At 50.0% G+C, this 18,711-nt stretch overlaps 1 protein-coding gene across 3 annotated transcripts in view; it reads right to left on the minus strand.

The window, feature by feature from the left end:
• The window catches only part of RASAL1 (RAS protein activator like 1), a 33,391-nt gene that overhangs the window by 4,606 nt on the left and 10,074 nt on the right, over positions 1 to 18,711 (minus strand). For 2 of the 3 annotated variants that reach the window (XM_019977659.2, XM_019977660.2), the window contains 12 exons: positions 13,836 to 13,965; positions 11,782 to 11,863; positions 11,502 to 11,633; positions 8,792 to 8,880; positions 8,119 to 8,236; positions 7,858 to 8,011; positions 7,406 to 7,470; positions 6,997 to 7,109; positions 5,019 to 5,211; positions 2,623 to 2,760; positions 1,727 to 1,871; positions 108 to 280 (listed from right to left, as the gene is read on the minus strand). In XM_019977659.2, coding sequence (XP_019833218.2) covers positions 108 to 280; positions 1,727 to 1,871; positions 2,623 to 2,760; positions 5,019 to 5,211; positions 6,997 to 7,109; positions 7,406 to 7,470; positions 7,858 to 8,011; positions 8,119 to 8,236; positions 8,792 to 8,880; positions 11,502 to 11,633; positions 11,782 to 11,863; positions 13,836 to 13,965 — 1,532 coding nt within the window. The remainder of the gene's footprint in view (positions 1 to 107; positions 281 to 1,726; positions 1,872 to 2,622; positions 2,761 to 5,018; positions 5,212 to 6,996; positions 7,110 to 7,405; positions 7,471 to 7,857; positions 8,012 to 8,118; positions 8,237 to 8,791; positions 8,881 to 11,501; positions 11,634 to 11,781; positions 11,864 to 13,835; positions 13,966 to 18,711) is intronic. The other variant, XM_070769619.1, reaches the window with a different exon arrangement.

Below are 18,711 nucleotides of genomic sequence, written 5' to 3' on the forward strand. Positions count from 1 at the left end.
GCAAGTCCTTGTCCCCTCCTGGGCCTCAGTATCCCCCTGGGTACAAAGAGGCAGCACTGTGAGGGAGGCCACCGTGGAAGTCCCTCCACTTCGGGCTGGAGCCCCACCTGCCACTCAGGACTCTTGGAGTAGGACAGCATCTCCCCGCTGAGCCGGAAGTAGCGCTTCTTGAAGGCAAAGCGTGTGGCCAGGCCGGCAGGCTCCTCCTTGCGCTTGAGTAGGTAGCCTTCTCGGACAGTCATTGAGGGCGGGACCAGGGCCCTGGCTGGGCCCCCAGCCTCTGGAAAATGGGAAGAGGGGACTGGGAACCCTTCCCACCCAGGCTCCACCTTCCGAGGGTCTCATGGAGGAGTGGGATTCTTGGCTCCCCGAGAGGCGGAAGGATGAATAAGATGGACTCTACTTTCTCCAAAGAGAATGGTATGATTGAGGGCTGGGGAAGGGAATGGGGGTGGCAGGGAGTGGGGGCCCCAAAGTTGGCCTTGGTGATCCCTTTCCAACTTGAGGGATGTACAGGCACCAGCAGGAGGAGCCACGCTTTACGGAGTCAGTCCAGGGAGTGACTGGATGCTAGTCACTATGCCCTGGATCTAGCTACCCTTAGGGGATCCAGACACAGGCCCCCCCACCCCCAGCATACAGGGACCCCACCAGGTCACAACCAGGCCTCCACATTTCCACAGGGTGCTCCTAGGTGATTTGGACCCAAGTATTTCATGACCTGGGCCCCACATTATGATATAGACTCATCCCTAACTCCTCTGCTTAAAACTATCCCATGGGGAGTTCCCTGGGGGTCCAGAGGTTAAGAATCTACCTGCCAATGCAGGGGACACAGGTTCGATTCCTGGTCAGCGAACTAAGATCCCACATGCTTCGGGACAACTAAGCCTGCACAACTACTGAGCCCACATGCCGCAACTAAGACCTGACGCAGCCAAATAAATAAATACTTAAATATTAATAAAATGAATCTACCCTGTGGTTCCACTTACTCCAAGTAAAAGCCTAAATCCTTCCAGCAGCCCCACACGACCTGCCCCCTCACCTCTCCTCCACTCCCTCTCGTTCATTCTTCTTCACTGGCGCCCCCTCACTGTCCACCCCAGGGCCTTTGCACACACTGTCCCCAGCCTGAAACACTTGCCCAGGATCCTCACTGCTTCCTCTCTGTTCTCTTTCAGGTCTTTGCTCTAATATCACCCTGGGGAGGCCATTCCTGGCCACCCTCTCTAAAAGGCTGATCTGCCACCCCCAGCCCAATATTCCCTTCCTTCCTTTATTTTTTCTCCTTAGCACTTATCTCTTCCTAACACACCATATGATTTGCTAACTCATCTTGTTTACTGCCTGCTGTCTCCACTAGAATAAAACTTCCACATGAGCAGGAGCTTCTTCTGTCTCACCCACCCACTGCTGTGTCCCCAGACCCTGGACCGGTGTCTAGGACATAGCAGGCACTTAATAGATATCTATCGATGGAGTAAGTACCATGCCACGATCCCCTCTCACATCTCCATAGGGGCTGAAATAGTCTGGAGGGCCTGCATCTGTTCATCCCTGGGCCCTAACACAGTATATACCAGGAAGCGTTCGTTGACTGACTAGCTGACCCACAGGTGCACAGTCTCGGTGAGTGCTGGGGTTGGGGAGGGGTGGTGGACGGGTAGGTCCTGAGGGTCCCGTAGAGTGACAAGTTGGCTGTAGCAGGGCCATGGGAACTCACCCTCCTTCCCATCCACCTCCACCAGCTGGTCCAGGAAGTCTCTCACCCTGGAAATACTCTGCAGCAGGAAGGGGTGTAGGGGGGCCATCCACAGCTCCTTGCCCTGGCCCAGCTGCTGGCCCAGATTTCCAATGCTCTGCACAGCCTGGAGCAAAGAAGCAGGGGGCGCTGCCAGGGCCAAGGTCACTGCCAGCGCGGAAGGGCCTCTGTGGACCCAGAACAGCCCCAGAGTCCTGGCTCCCAAATCAGTGTCCAATGAAAGGAGAAAGTGATATAAACACCTGCTTGAAAAGATATCTGTCCCTCTCTGTGCACAGATGTGTATCCCCAGTGCTTTTATTCTGTCCCCCATCTAGAACCCAAATAACCTCATTCAGGACTGCTTGATCTCATCATACATACCTGAGCCCATCAGAACCTCCAAATGTGGCCCCTTGGTGAATGATGGTCTGATTCATACTAAAGTGTAAATGACTGCTAGCCTGCTTCCCACCTTCCCCCAGAAGGGGAGGGGTTTTGTTCCAAAGAGGGAATTGAGAGCAAAATGAAAGCCTTCACACTCTGGATGAAAAGCTGGGAATTCCCCCTCATGGTCCAGTGGCTAAGACTCCTTGCTTTTAAGTGCAGGGGGCCCCAGGTTCAATCCCTGGTCAGGGAACTAGATCCCACATGTCACAACTAAGAGTTTACATGTTGCAACTAAAGATCCCACATGGCACATCTAAGGCCTGGTGCAGTCTAATTAATCTTTAAAAAGCTGAAGGTGCCATGTCAAACAGATTTCTCTGAGCCTCACTTGGGTCTTCAATTGGTCTGGCCTCCCAGTTTGGTCCTCCCATGCTCCTCCCTGGCTAAGAACACCCAGGATTTGGCGGGGAGCCCTCCACTGCCTGCACCTTGGCAAGCAGCAGCAGTGAGCGGCTGGTCTGGGGATCCGCGTGCTGGTCCCGGAGGTCAAACAGCTTTGGAGAGAGGATGGCAGGTGCGAAGAATCGCAGGAAGAGAAAGCCGCTTATGGCCAGGTACTTCACGTCCTGCGGAGAGGAGCAGCAGATGAGAGGGGTCCTCCAAACCCACTTCCCAGTTGGGGAAACTGGGACAGCAAGGACAAAGGATCGGTGGTACAGGGAGAAGAAGTAGAAGGGGACATGGCTCAGGAGGCCATCCTGGTCTGTCAAGGAGGCTTTTCTTCTCTGGGCCTCAGTTTCCCCACCTGGAAAATGGAGTAATAATACCAATTCTGCACCATCAGACTTAGCCAAACATCCTCAGAGTCTGCTTTGTGCCAAGCACTGTGCAAAGGGCACAGCCCTGTGAAAGAGGCATCATCATTATTCCCATTTCACAGCTGAGGAAGCAGAAGCTCAGAGATGTCAACTGACTTGCCCCAGGTCACGCAGCTGATGAGTAGAGGAAGCAGGATTGAAACCCAGATCTGTGATTTCTGATCGTGAATAGCAACAGGCCAAATATTTCTCCATGTATTTGCTTATTTAATACTCACCCTTGGAGGTTCTGTGTCTCCATTTTGCAGAGGAAGCAACTGAGACCCAGAGAGGGAAGGTCACTTGCCCAAGGTCACACAGCAATAAGTGGCAGAGCCAGGAATTTGAACCCAGGCAGAATTTGAACTCTGCCCTTCATCACACTGTCCTGCATTCAACACTAGCTACTGGGTGTCAAAAACTAAGCCTGCACAAGCCTGCACAATTCCTCAAGCAATCTCATGGGGTAGTACTACTATCCCCATTTTCCAGATGAAGAAACTGAGGCTTGGTAGCAAACCCAGTTCAGCTGGCTTCTTGCACAACCCCCAGTCCCAGCCTCTGCCCTCCACAAATTGTAAAACATGGTGGCCCTTCGTGTGAGACCCAGGCCTGGGCCACCTGCGCATAAGGCTGGTTCCCCTAGCTCCAGAGGGGACTTGGGAAGAGGCGTGTCTCTCTCCTGGGCGCTGACCCCCTCCAAACGGCTCCTCACCTACCCATCACATTCACAAGCTATATATAGCCCCCGAGAATATGTTGCTGTGTTTATTTAGGGGTTGTATTCACACATAAGACAATACCCTCTCTGGGTATGTGCCAAGTTTCCAGGGCACCTCTGCATTGACACTGAGCCTTGCCAGGAGCTGGGTCCCTGGGGCTGCTCAGAGATGGGGGAGGAGGTCCCACAGATCTGGAACCCCAAACTGCCCCTAGGCTGCCCCCCACCCCAGCCCGCCATGTTCCTGGGTAACTTTAGCCTTTGACGTCAGCTCATTAACTTCCTCCTTTCTTGAGGAGGAACCAGGTGTCAGAGCGGCAGAGAGAGGGGCTGCTTGGGTTTCTCTGGCCCCCTCCATCTTCGTGGGCATGAGGAAGTCTCTGTTCCCTGCCCGTGGCCACCGCTCACCATGGGGGCTGAGACCTGGGGGACACTTGGGTGTCACTGATCAGGGCTCCTCCCGCAAGGGCCAGGCTGTCTGGGGAGCTGGTCTCCCGCTTCCCCCGCCCCCAGCTGCGGATGTGTCCCACTTAGCACCTCCACCAGCGGCCGAGGCAAGAGCCCCACAGTGTGGAGTGTAAATCAGCCTGGTCCCAGTTGGAGGCCCCGGCTCAGGTCTGAGGAGGAGGAGGATGGGGGGAGGGAGAGATTCCCTCTGCAAGTCTGGAGGCTGAGCCTTGAGTCCACGACTCTTAGCCAAAGCACCTCACCTCTCTGGGCCTCAGTTTCCTCCTCTGTAAAATGGGATAATACTGGCATCCACCTCACAGGGTGGATGTGAAGACTAGATGAGGTAATAAATATGTAAAACAAAGTCTGACCCCTAGACAGGGCAGTATATAGTGTTGTGGTGGTTGTTTGGTCGCTCAGTCATATCTGACTCTGAGACCTCATGGACTATAGCCCGCCAGGCTCCTCTATCTGTGGGATTCTCCAGGCAAGAATACTGGATCGGGTTGCTATGTTCTCCAGGGGATCTTCCCGACCCAGGGATCAAACCCGCGTGTCCTGCATCTCCTGCATTGGCAGGTGGATTCTTTACCACTAAGCCACCAGGGAAGTCCCAATATATGTAGTGTTAGCTGCTGTTATTATTATCATCCTCATCATCACCACTATCATCACCCCTGGGCCCCAGATCCTGCCAGAACACTGTCCCCAATTCTGCCAAGACACACAGCACCTCAGGGTGGGTGGCCCAGGTTCTGTCCCACTCCTCCCCTGCCTCTCCCTGTGGCCCTGGACAAGCCACTGCCCCTCCCCAGCCTCAGTGTCCCCATCTACCCAATGAGACCGCCTGACCCACCTCATGCTCCGCCTGGGGAAAACGCTCCTCCACGCGCTGGCGCAGCTGCTTGAAGGCGAGGCGCATGGCGGATGGGCAGCGCCCCACGGAGCCCACAATGGCATCCACGATAGGCCCCAGGTAGCCCGTCAGCAGCCCCAGGCTGGCCTCACGCACGTGTTCCTCGGAGGGTGCACCCTTGAAGGAGATTCTCCTGGAGAAGCAAGCGGAGGGTTGTGCCTCAGAAGCCAGCCCCTACTAAGCTCAGAGAGCACCCACCTTCTCATCCCTTCTCCATGGCCTCCCCTCCTACTGGTCCATTCCCCCTGTGGGAAGTCACCTCTTCAAAGAGGCCATCTCTGTCCCACTGCTCACCAGCATGGACCCGGGTTCCCTACATTTCCAGTGCAGACCTGCCAGACACGCACTGCTGCCCCAGGACCTTTGCACTTTCTGTTTCCCCTGCCTGGAACATCTTCCAGCAGACCTGCACAGGACTCCCTCCCTCACCTCCTCCAAGCCTTAGATTCCACACCCCCTTCTCTGTGAGGCTGTCCCTGTGACCTCCCTGGCTCTTCCCACGACCCTCCCTCACTTTACTTCCCTCCATTTCACTAATCACCTGCAAGAGTCTTCTTTTGTTTATTAATATTACTTGTCTTCCCCAGTAAGACAGATTTGTGTCCATTTGTTTCCTGCTACAAACTCAGCACTCAGCCTACTGCTTGGCACATACACGTGTGTGTGTGGGGGGGGGGTGTGCTCAGTCACTCAACTGTGTCCAACTTTTTGTGACCCCGTGGACTGTAGCCCCCCAGGCTCCTCTGTCCATGGAATTCTCCAGGCAAGAATACTGGAGTGGATAACCATTTCCTTCTCCAGGGGATCTTCCTGACACAGGGATTGAACCCAAGTCTCCTGCATCGCAAGTGTGTTCTTTACCTTCTGAGCCACCAAGGTCACTTTAAGTAGCCTGATTGTTCCCATTTAACAGATGAGGAAACTGAGGCTCAGAGAAGTCCCCTTGCCAATAGGTGGCAGAACATAGATTAGAACTCAGGATTGCCAGTTTCAGAGTCTGTCTGCACCCTGCCCTGGCCAGTTCCCAGATGCCCCTGCTCCCTGCGGGCACCCACTGAGTCCTACTGTCTTTGCCAGGTATTCTGGGAAAAGCCCTGGCCTTGGGGTTTCACAGATGGACTCTGCCCTTCTACTCAGGGGCTGCGTTCAAATCCCCACTTGGCAACTTCCCAGCTGTGCAGCCTTAGGCAGGTGACCTCCCCTCTCTGAGGCTGTTTCTCATCTGTAAAAAGGGGTCCTAATGCCTGCTCCTGGGTGTTCAGAAGGGGTGGGTAGCACTTGCTGGGCAAGGCCCAAAGAGAAGGAAAGATCATTTCCTGCCTCCACCATGGTCCCCTGTGGACTGCCCAGCAGCCAGCTCTGATGGCTTGGTAGGAACAAGCCCACCTGCGTGAGCTGGAGGGAAAAAGTCCTGGAAAGAAAAGAGGAGCCCAGGAGAAATGGAATGACCCCCAAACCCTGGCATTGCCCTGCTCCCTAACCCATGTCATCAAGCACTGCAGCAAGCCAACCTCTGCCACAGACCCTCCCCCAGGGGCCTCAGCCACCACTACCACCATAATAGAAATAATAGTACTTCTGGAGTACTGGTTAGTGCTGGGCTTCGTGTATATGACTCAGTTCACTCTCCCGACAGTCCATCAGGTAGATATTCACGAGGCTTGAAATAACCTGCCCAGCAGTAATGGCAGATCTGAGGTTTGAACCCAGGCACTCATGTCTCAGAGTCCCGCCTAGAACCACCGCACCACACGGTCTAAGGGGTTGGCTGCTCTCAGGGGAGGCTGTAAGACTGTAGAACATAAGGGTTCCCAAGCAGGAAGGAGGGGTGGGGTGGCAGAAGGCACAGACCCAGCCTGACAGGTCTGACAGGCAGACGAGGGGGCTGTGGCAGGTTCATCCCTCAGGTGTGGCTCACCGGGTGCGGCCCAGGTCCATCTTGCAGGGATCCAGCTCCATGTACTTCCTCTCCTCGAAGACGCGGTTGATCACTGGCCTTAGGACCTCATGCAGATAGGGCATGCCCACGAGCTGGGGGCAGGGGGCACCACACAGGGTGGGGCTGAGGGTGAGGCCGTGGTGTGCCCATGAGCTGGGGGCGGGGGGGACCATGCAGGGAGAGGTTCAGAGAGAGGTGGAGACCTGCCTCTGGGCTGGGGTTGGGGTGCAACTCAGCGTGAGGCCAGCCAGCAGCCCCCCAGCTCGGCTGCCCAGGGCCACCTGAGGCCGGCCAAGCTCTGGGCTCCAAGTAAGCACTGGGAAGGGAGTCCCCATGAGGAAGCAGCCGCCGGACTGCCCACCAGCCCCCCAGGCCTTCACCTACTCACCTTCATAAACTGCTCCACTGACTTGGACGCCAGGGAGTTAGAACGGAAGAGGGTGTTGGGGTCAGCTGAGAGGACAGAGAGAAGCGTTTGCTGGGATGTAGGGGGCTGGATCCATCTCACCCTACCCACCCAAGGTGGGGGCGGGGGCAGTGGTCATGATCTTTTCAGCCTCAGGAATCGAGGAGATCTGCCACATCAACTCCTTTCACGGTACAAAGGCCCAGAATGGTTAACTGAGCTGCCTAAGGTCACACAGCACATGAGTAGTAAAACCAGGTCCTGAACCCAAGACCATGCTCCCAGCTGGCTGGGGGTTCCTAGGCCCTGTCACCCCAACACACAAAGACACAGCAGCCCCTCTTCTCCCTGAGCTCCCCAAATCTCTCTCTGAGACCCTCTGCAGACCCATCCTTGGGGAGTGATGCCTGGGGGTGGTCATGCAGGCAACTCACTGGTCCGAGCCACCTCGCGCCGGGTGAGATAGTCCAGAAAGGGCCCAGTCAGGCCCTGGCCCAGAAAGAGCTTCACCAGCTTGGTGGCCAGCTCCTGGCGGCAGTCACCCGAGGTCAACTCCTCCAGGACAGCCAAGGGGCTGGCGGCATCCTCCTGCACAAGGACAGGAGGCAGGAGAGGTGGCCTGGGGCCCTGGGACCCCAAAGCAGGGTGTGGCCATGATCCAGATTCCCCACACACCCCCCCAGTGACGCACACACCTCTGCTGGCCCCAGCACCGACTCCATGAGCAGCTCCCTAAGTGGCTGGTAGTACCGTGAGGGCAGGACAGAGTCCTCGGTCAGGCGCACCTTCAGCCTCAGAGCACCCAAGCTCCCGCTGGCCGGGGCCAGAACACAGGAAAAGGAACGTAAGTATGTATGGGCAGGGGCAGAGAGCCAAGAGAGGCAGGTGTGAGCGCCGGTAAAGAGCATGGATAATTGTCAGACAAGACAGGTATGGGCAGGTGTGAACAGGCGTGGGCAGTATAAACAGGGGTGAACAGGTATTGACGGGTATAAACGGGAATGGACACAGGCAGGCAGTGTAAACAGATCCAGCCAAGGTAGAAAGATGAGGCAGTTATACAGTATACACATGTATACAGGAACAGATGGTGTGAACAGGTGTGTGGACAGGTGTGGAGGGACCAGAAATTCTGCACACACACCAGATTGAACTGATGTGTTTGCAGGTGGGTGGGGATAAGGTGAACTCATTTGGACACATGTAGACGTACATGGTGAGACATTCAGCAAGCGTCTGTTAAATGAATGAAGGGACCTGGTGACAGCGTGTGGGTTGACGTGGGCACCCATAAGGACTGGCCTGCGAGCAGAAGACGGAACCCAACATGGTTCCAGCCCAGCCTCCTCCCAGTGTACCCACATTTACCCAGAATCCTCCTCTGCTCTGGGAAAGGGCAGGAGGCGGAACCAGCCATTGGGCGGGTTGTGTTGCAGGACCTGTGGGGGGAACTCCACCTGTGGGGCAACACACAGGCCCTCAGCAGAGCTCTGCCCCGCTGGGCCCTGGAAGAAGAGTTAGGCTGCCCACCCAAGGAGGGGTGGCAAAGCCCACCTAGGGTCAGCTCCTCCTCCTCCACCATGTTCTATCAACACAATGATGGCAACAGTCCATCCCCCAGTCCCCGATTATTAGCTCCTGCCAGGGTACCAAAGGCCTCCAGGGAGCTCTTAATCTACAATTGAGGAAACTGAGGCTCAGAGAGGTGGAGTGACTTGCCCAAGGTCACACAGCGGCTAGACACAGCATGTCTGGAGTGAGTGTATTTTCAGCTCCATTGAGGGACAAACTTGCATCTATCAAAAGGCTTAAAGATAGTCCAGAAGATCAAGTCCCACCCTCCCCCTCTCTTTTTAAATAACAACTTTATACAGATATAATTTATATCCCATATAATTCACCAATTTAAAGTAATTCAGTGGCTTTAGTATATTCACAGGTTATGCAACTACCACCACTAATTTCAGACCATTTTCTATCAGCTCCTCTGGCCAAAGAAAGCCTATATCCATTAGCAAACACTCCCCATCCTCCAGTCCCTGGCAACCACTAATTTTTCTGTCCTTATAGATTCTCTTGTATTTAACTTATATGCAGAGTACATCATGAGAAATGCTGGGCTGGATGAAGCACAAGCTGGAATCAAGATTGTAGGGAGAAATATCAATAACCTCAGACGTGCAGATGACACCACCCTTTTGGCAGAAAGTGAAGAACTAAACAGCCTCTTGATGAAAGTGGAAGAGGAGAGTGAAAAAGTTGGCTTGAAGCTTGAAACTCAACATTCAGAAAACTAAGATCAAGGCATCCAGTCCCATCACTTCATGGGAAATAGATGGGGAAACAGTGACTGACTTTATTTTTTGGGGTTCCAAAATCACTGCAGATGGTGACTGCAGACATGAAATTAAAAGACGCTTACTCCTTGGAAGGAAAGTTATTAAAAAGCAGAGACATTACTTTGCCAACAAAGGGCTGTCTAGTCAAGGCTATGGTTTTTCCAGTAGTCACGTATGGATGTGAGAGTTGGACTATGAAGAGAGCTGAGCGCTGAAGAATTGATGCTTTTGAACTGTGAGAGTCCCTTGGACTGCAAGGAGATCCAATCAGTCCATCCTAAAGGAGATCAGTCCTGAGCGTTCATTGGAAGGGCTGATGTTGGCCACCTGATGGGAAGAGCTGACTCATTGGAAAAGACTCTGATGCTGGGAGGGATTGGGGGCAGGAAGAGAAGGGGACGACAGAGATGAGGTAGTTGGATGGCATCACCGACTCAATGGACATGAGTTTGAGTAAGCTCCAGGAGTTGGTGATGGACAGCAAGACCTGGTGTGCTGCAGTCCATGGGGTCATGAAGAGTCGGACACGACTGAGCGACTGAACTGAACTGAACTGATAAATGAAATTATGGAATATGTGGGGAGTTTGGGACAGGCTTCCTTCACTTAGCATTGTGTTTTCAAAATTCATCCATGTTGTGTGGATGAATGTGTCAGGATGAATGTCACAGGATCCATGTGTCAGGATGTCATTGCTTTTTATGGCCACATAATATTCCGCTGAGTAAATATACTGTATTTTGTTTCTTCACCCATCTGTTGATAGACGTCTGAGCTGTTTCTACTTTTGGCTATTTATGAATGATGCTGCTATTTACATTAACATAGAGTCGTGTGTGGCTATGTTTCCCTTTCTCTTTGGCACACACCCAGGAGTGCAAGTGCTGGGTCACGTGGTAACTCTAACTACTGAGGAACTGCCAGATTTTTCCAAAGCAGCGGCACCATTTTACACAGCTTGATGACTTTGGTGAAGCATGTGGTCATTTCAAGGGAAGTCCATGACCAAGTCTCCCTCTTATTTACTCTAATCTTGCCTCCTTTTAAAAACTGGCAGCTTCAGCACTTCCCTGGTGGCTTAGTGGTTAGGACTCGGCTTTCACTGCTGCGGCCCAGGTTCAATCCCTGGTCATGCGACCCAGCCAAAAAAAAACAAAAAAACTGTCAAAACAAAAATGCTGAGTATACATCCACTCAAAACTCCTGAGAGGCAAGAAAAATCATACCCACTTTACAGATAGGGAGACTGAAGTTCCAAGAGAAAGACCTTGAGCCCAGTGCATCCAGGAGTAAGAGTTAGATTCTGGATTCAGAGAGACCTGAACTCAAATACTGACTCTGCCATTTCTTAATCATATGACCTTGGGAGAGCCACTTCTCCTCTCCGAACCTTAGTCTTCCCATCTGTAAAATAGAGACAGCAATGGTCCCAGCCTCTTAACAGTGGCCATCAAGGTTATATAAATGAAGTGATGCCGGAGAAGCACTTAGCACAGTGAAGCACACAGTCAACCTGGGTACTCTCATCCCGGAATAAGAATCTGGGCCCACTCTATGACCTTAGGTAGGTTCCTGCACCAATGGGATCATGGGACTCTGTCACTCAGGCCTGGCCAAGGTACCTGATAAGGCAAACGTCACATCTACCCTTCCAAGTGAGCTCCAGGATGCCCAGCCCTTCTCCCCAGTCCCCCTTGGAGGCAGTGGTGAGCCATGTAGGGTGTCTGGGGGGTGCTCACCATTCCCAAAAAGTCATTCTTGCCAACCATGTCCCAGTCCCAGAGTTCCACTCGCAGAGGGGATGGGGAACCTGGCATCTCCCGCAGCTCCAGCACCTCATCCCAGTGTGGGAAGCGAGTCTTCTTGATGGTCTGGGAGAGGAGGGAGTGAGAGAAGACAGAGCTAATGGGACCATTCTTGTCTCCATTTTACAGATGGGAAGGCTGAGGTTCAGAATGGTAAGTGGCTTTCCCAAGGTCATTTAATGCCCCAGTCTCCCAGCTCTGCTCCACCACTTACCGAAGTCTCCAAGCTCTGGCTGCCCCAAAACACACGCGCAAATGGGTCAGACGTGCCGGAGATGTCTCGGGGGGCCAGGTCCCTGAGGACAGATGAGGTAAGGAGTACGGGTCACAGGACCCTTAAGGACCAAGACCCAAGCCTTGGGGAAAGGGTTCAAGGTAGACAATTCAAATGCTGCTGATTTCCAAGACAAAAAAATAGTACATTGTAGGGATCTAGCAAAGAGCATCCTTCACCAGGTCCGTCCAAACCTGGTATCTTCCTTTTGATTAACGCTACCCTGCGAGGACACATTACTATGCCCACATTTTCTAGGTAAGGAAACTGAAGCACAGAAAGGTCAAGTTGAACATCACAAAGCAGCAGGTAAAGGTGCAGTGAGGAAAGGAAAGGGAGCCTTTGTTTCCCTGGAGCCCATGGATGGGAGACCAGATGCCAGGGTTCATAGCCTGGATTCTCCCATTCACTGGCTGTGTGACACTAGGAGAAGTCACTGTCCCTCCCTGAGCCTCAATTTCCTCATCTGAAAAATCAGAGTAATAACAGACTGACCTTACAGGGCCAAGGGATGAGATGACATGTGGAGAGTGCTTAGCTCACTCATTCACTCAACAAACACTCCTACCCACACTAGGACCAAGAAAAGGCATGAGGAAGGGACCCCCTGCCTCTGGTTGCCATGACAACCCAAGTTTCAGCCTCTCCCACCCCTCCTTTTCAAGGTCCCCCAAATCCAGGGACCCTCTCCCCCACACACCCAGGGGCTGCTTGTTTCCTCCTGCTGTTTCTCTCCCACCCTGCTTGGCATCCAAAGCCTTCTTTGGTTTCCTAGGAGCCAGCCTAGTTGCTAAGCGACAGCAATCGGTCCCTCTCCTACTTGCAAGGATCCTGCATAGCTTTGTAGTTGGGGAGGAGGCCATGGGCACAGAGTAAGTGAGGAGTCCCTACCCCTAAAAAGTCCTTTTGCCTGTCCTATGCCTGCCTGCTACTCCATTCAATCTCCAGGGAGCTCCAGCTGAGGATAGAATCTGGAAATGGTGGGAGAGGCACAGAGAGGGCAAGAAAGGACTTTAAGGTCACAGAGCAAACTAGAAATAGAGACCTAGTCCAACTTGGGTGAGGACTGGCCTAAAGGTAAGAATAAAGGGAGTAAGGTGTGGGGAAAAACATGGCAAAAAAACAAAATAAGACATGGGAGCGTGAAAGGAGTGGAAATAGTCAAGGAAATAGAGTGATGGGGCAGCTGAGAAAGAGGGGAGTGATAAACAGACAAGAGGGAAGATGGGTATCCCAGGAGTTGTATCCATCTTTTTTCTGATGTTTCCTTGGGACAGGACCTGCCCCTCCCTTTCTCCCAGCCCACATGACTTGAGTGGGTTGATTCCTCCCTCTCTGCCAGGAAGGGACTTGCTACTCAGGTCTGACCAATCAGAGTCAGTGTAATTGGTTCAATGATAGGCAGGTACTCCAAACTGGGTCAATAAGAATTAGTCCTAGGATACTGGTTGGAAATGGTGGAAGATAGTTTTTTCCATTGGAGCTGCCAAATTGGTAGGATGCCAGTCTGGGGCTGTTAGGGTCAGCTTTGCCCCTACCTGGGGAGAAACTGTCTGAGAATAAAGTTAATACAAAAGACACCCAAGGAATCTATGTCTACAGATTCCTGATGTCTCTGTTGGAGCACCTGGATCCAGCCATGCCTGAAGCTGCATGTCATTCACATGAGTCAATCTGCTTAAGCCAGTATAAATTGGGTGTCTATCACTTATGATTTGATTAATACATGTCCACACCCATCTGCCTGGTCATTCTGAGTATCTGGCCTTTGGTTGCTGGTCACTGGGGACCCAACAAAGATTTTGCTCAAGCTTTAACCCAAGAAACTTGCCACCTGGTGATCTCGGACTGTTTGCCTTACAAAGGATGTCGGTTTTGAGCCAAGACATATCTCAGGAGTGAGGTGGTCTCAAGGCAGCTGGGAGGAATCCAGTGGATTCCTGCTCATTCTCAGACCACCCCCCACCCCACCCTCACCCCCATCATGACCATACCTAGCCTGGAGCACGTGACAGTGAAGACAACGGCCCCGCACGTCCTCCAGCGTCTGCACGGACAGGCAGATCTCACCCTGCACCTCCGAGTCCGGGTCCACGCGGCTCAGGTTGATCCAGCTGTCGATTCCTGGAGGGCACAGGCACCAGCATTCATTAAGCACCTATCACCGTCTAGGCATTGCATTATCTTTTAAAATTCAATTAACGTTAAAAAGATATCGAGTCATGGACCTCTCGGTAGCCTTCTGCTATAGTTACTGTAATTATCCCCACTTGCAGATGAGGAAAAAGAGGCACAGCAAGGAGGGAGCTAGTAAACTGTAGAACTAGGATTCAAATGCAGGCAGTATAGTTCTAGGGCCAGTGCCCCTAACCATGTACTATCACACTCTTCATCCGTCCATCATTTACTCTCCCCTCAGGAAAAAAAAAAAAACAACACTTGGCATTCCTATCTCTGAGCCTTCTTATAGGCTCTCGGCCTGAATCAGTCAAGTCAGTCTTGGTCTTCTCAATCTTAACCTCTCCTTCTTTCTCTCGCTCTCTCTCTGTCTCTCATTTCTCTCAACACATTAAAGATACTGTTCCAGGGACTTCCCTGGAAGTCCAGTGGTCAAGATTCTGCACTCCCAATGCAGGTGTGGGGCATGGGTTCCATCCCTGGTCAGGGAACTAAGATCCCACACGGCAAGTGGATATAGCCAAAAAATTTTTTAAATTAAAATTAAATTAAATTAATAAAAAAATTTTAAAGATACTGTTCCACTGACTTCCAGCTTCAGTTGTAGTTACTGGGAAGTCATTTCAGCCTAATAATTGATCTTGCATGAATGGTCTATCTTTTCCAAGTTTAAGGACTAAGTCTTTGATGTTTTTTGCAGTCTCCCCACAGTATATCTAGGTAAGGATATTAAAAAAAAAAAACAAAAACCCTGCTTAGTAAAGGCTGTGCTCCTTCTACTTATGAAATCATGCTCTTGCGTTCTGGAAAATTCCAGGTCATCAATTTTTTAGAATCATTTCCTCTCCCCAGATTTTTCTATATTCTGCTTCTAGGACTCCAATTAAATGGATGTTAGAGACTTTCTCAGTTATTTTCCATGTCTTGAACTTCTCTTATATGCTTCTCATTTCTCTGAGCTGAAGTTTAAATAACTTATTTAGATCTCTCTCCCAGTTCACTAACTCTGACTTCAGCTCTGAAAGAATGATGTGCCACTCATCCACTTGGTTTTTAAGGTCAACAATTGTACCTTTTATCTCTAAGCATTTGATCTGGTTCTCTTCCAAGTCAGTCTATTTTTTTTTTAATGCATTGCTTTAATTTATCATGGTTATTGCTGGCCCTTCCAGGTGATTAAATTTTATTTATTGAATTTTTAAATTCTTATATATCATAAATACAAAGTCTAAAGTCTTTATGGGTCTAAATCTGATGGTCATTATTTCTGCTGACTCTTGCTCTTGGTGGCTCACTTCCTTGTGTGTGTGTGATGATCTTCGATTGTGAAGTCACACTTGTTTGAGCTCACTCTGTGGGAAATTTAACATGAGGATGCTTATCCCTGGAGAGGAGTAGCAGTTGCTTAGGAACTCTGAAGGGGAATTCTCAGGTTCAGTAATAGCCACCTTGCCCCTGGCCTAAGATTTAGCCTGTTGACTGTGAATCTGATATTGACGTTAACTTTCAGGGAAATCCTTCCTTACTGCCTTGCCTCTTGCTCACCACTCCATGTTAGGTTTTAGCTCATGATTCACCGGGAGTAGAAGGAGGAATAGAAGAGGGCATGGCAACCTGCTCCAATATTCTTTCCTGGAGAATCCCATGATGTGGGATGGCTCCTCCATGACAGAGAAGCCTGGTGGGCTACAGTCCATGGGGTCGCAAAGAGTCAGACACGACTGAAGAGACTTAATACACATGCTTGCATGCAAATGGAGGAATACTGAATCCTCTTCACATCCTTCCAACAATGTGTTAGGAATTGCATCTAATTCAGGATCTCACTGTTATGTGGCCAGAGAGCCATTCTGTGGATCTAGTCTCCCATGCTGCCGGAAGTATAAGTTCTACTTTACCTCTCTATCTCTTTTGTTATTCCCAAGTCCAGGATGCCATCAGCTTTTTCTAACTTGATTAGGTATCTGTTGCAATAACCAAGTTAGAAACGTGAAGTTCCATCTCACCTCACTTCACTTGGTATTGTGTGGACTAAATGTAAAGTGCTTAGCATTGTGCCTGGCACATAATAAGCCTTCACTAAACAGAAGTGATGATTATAATGATTGGCACATAGTGTGCTGTCAACTAATGCTCACTGATGCAAAAGTAGATTATTATATTATTAATAAATGGTGTCAAGATAACTAAGAATCATCTAGACCAAAGCAGTAAAGTTCAATCCCTATTGGATGCCTTGTATCTGGGTAAGTTCCAAATAGATCAAAGACTTGACTGTTAAAATAAAATGGGAACAAATTGTTGCTAAAAAGAATCATATAAAACAATCTGTCCTAATATCAGGACTAAGAAGGACTTTCTAGGCATTACATAAAAGTGCACCCCCACACACACAAATTTTGATTACAGAAAAAGAAGCAAATTTTCTACTGGAAAAAATGATAAGCAAAGTCAAAATATAAGCCACAAGGAGAAAAAAAAATTGCAGCTAATGTGACAAAGTTTATTTTCCTCATATATACAGATCTCCCACAAAAAAAGGAAGAAAAGGCAAACAACCCAGGGGGTGAAAAATACACATACAATGTGAATAGACAATAGACACAAAAAAGAGGAAATAAAGAGACTCTTGAGTATATAAAAAGGTCTTCAAACTTACTTATACCGAAATGCAAAACAGCGCACACAACGAGCCAATTTTTTAACCTATCAGATTCAAGATCCAAAAGTTTGGCATTTGTTGACAAGGTTATAGGGTAGATTAATCTGTTAACTGTTAAGTAACTGGAGAGTAACTTAACAATAACTATAATCAATAACTATAATAACTATAATAAAACATGCTAATGTGGATACTCTTTGATCCAGCAAATCCACCTCTAGAAATTCATTATGCTGATTGATATAACTGGCATACATGGGGACTTCCCTGGCAATCCAGTAGTTAAGACTCCTTGCTTCCAATGCAGGGAGCATGGGTTTGATCCTTGGTTGGGGAGCTAAGATCCAACATAGAGCACTGCACAGCCAAAATTGTTTTTCAATTAATATAAACTTGCATTAATATAAACTTGTGTGATGTGTGCAATTGCATTTGTACAAGGCTATTCATTGCAGCATTGTTCGAACCAGGAAAACATTGTCAGTAACCCAAGTGCACATCAAGAAGGCACTTGGCCAAATAAGTGATGGTACATCCACAAAACAGAGTGCCATGAAGTCATACTAAAAGCAAAGAATGCAGAAGCTCTTGAGACATTAGTATGGAAAGATCTCCAAGATACACGGCGAAGTGAAAAGACAGGATATAGAACAGTGCGTTTAATGGAGTCCTATTACTATAAAAACTAAAAAAGTGAAGTAGCTCAGTCGTGTTCGACTCTTTGCAAATCCACAGACTATAGCCTACCAGGCCTTTCCGTCCACGGGATTTTCCAGGCAAGAATACTGGAGTGGATTGCCATTTCCTTCTCCAGGAGATCTTCCCATCCCAGGGATTGAACCCGGGTCTCCAGCATTGTAGGCAGACGCTTTACCGTCTGAGCCACCAGGGAAGCCCTGTTTCTATAAGCAGAGAACAAAACACATATAGTAGAAAGAGCACAGACTTTGGAACTAGACAACTTGGTTCAAATCCCAGCTGTCCCACTTAGTCATTTTGTGATCTTGGACAAGTTATTTAACCCCCGTGCCTCAGTTTGTTCACCTAAAGAGTGGGCATAGGGCTTCCCAGGTAGCACTGGTGGTAAAGAACCTGCCTGCTTATGCAGGAGACATAAGAGATGTGGGTTCGATCCCTGAGTCGGGAAGATCCCCCGGAGGAGGGCATGGCAACCCACTCCAGTATTCTTGCCTGGGAAATCCCACAGACAGAGGAGCCTGACGGGCTACAGTCCATGGGGTCGCAAACAATTGGAGATGACTGAAGCAACTGAGCATGCGCACAAAGAATGGGCATAACAAGAGTGCTCATCTCTTACGGTTATTAGAATAATTAAGTGAATTGATATGTGTAAAGCACTTCATGGGAAACAGATGGGGAAACAGTGGAAACAGTGTCAGACTTTATCTTTTTGGGCTCCAAAACTACTGCAGATGGTGACTGCAGCCATGAAATTAAAAGACGCTTACTCCTTGGAAGAAAAGTTATGACCAACCTAGATAGCATATTGAAAAGCAGAGACATTACTTTGCCAACAAAGATCCATTTAGTCAAGGCTATGGTTTTTCCAGTGATTATGTATGGATGCGAGAGTTGGACTGTGAAGAAGGCTGAGTGCCAAAGAATTGATGCTTTTGAACTGTGGTGTTGGAGAAGACTCTTGAGAGTCCCTTGGACTGCAAAGAGATCCAACCAGTCCATTCTAAAGGAGATCAGTCCTGGGTGTTCTTTGGAAGGACTGATGCTAAAGCTGAAACTCCAATACTTTGGCCACCTCATGCGAAGAGTTGACTCATTGGAAAAGACTCTGATGCTGGGAGGGATTGGGGGCAGGAGGAGAAGGGGACGACAGAGGATGAGATGGCTGGATGGCATCACTGACTCGATGGACGTGAGTCTGGGTGAACTCCGGGAGATGGTGATGGACAGGGAGGCCTGGCGTGCTGCGATTCATGGGGTCGCAAAGAGTCGGACATGACTGAGCAACTGAACTGAACCGACTGAAAGCACTTAGAACGTGACCAGCACAC

Source organism: Bos indicus, chromosome 17 (assembly GCF_029378745.1).
Source record: "Bos indicus isolate NIAB-ARS_2022 breed Sahiwal x Tharparkar chromosome 17, NIAB-ARS_B.indTharparkar_mat_pri_1.0, whole genome shotgun sequence".
NCBI classification, from domain to species: domain Eukaryota; kingdom Metazoa; phylum Chordata; class Mammalia; order Artiodactyla; family Bovidae; genus Bos; species Bos indicus.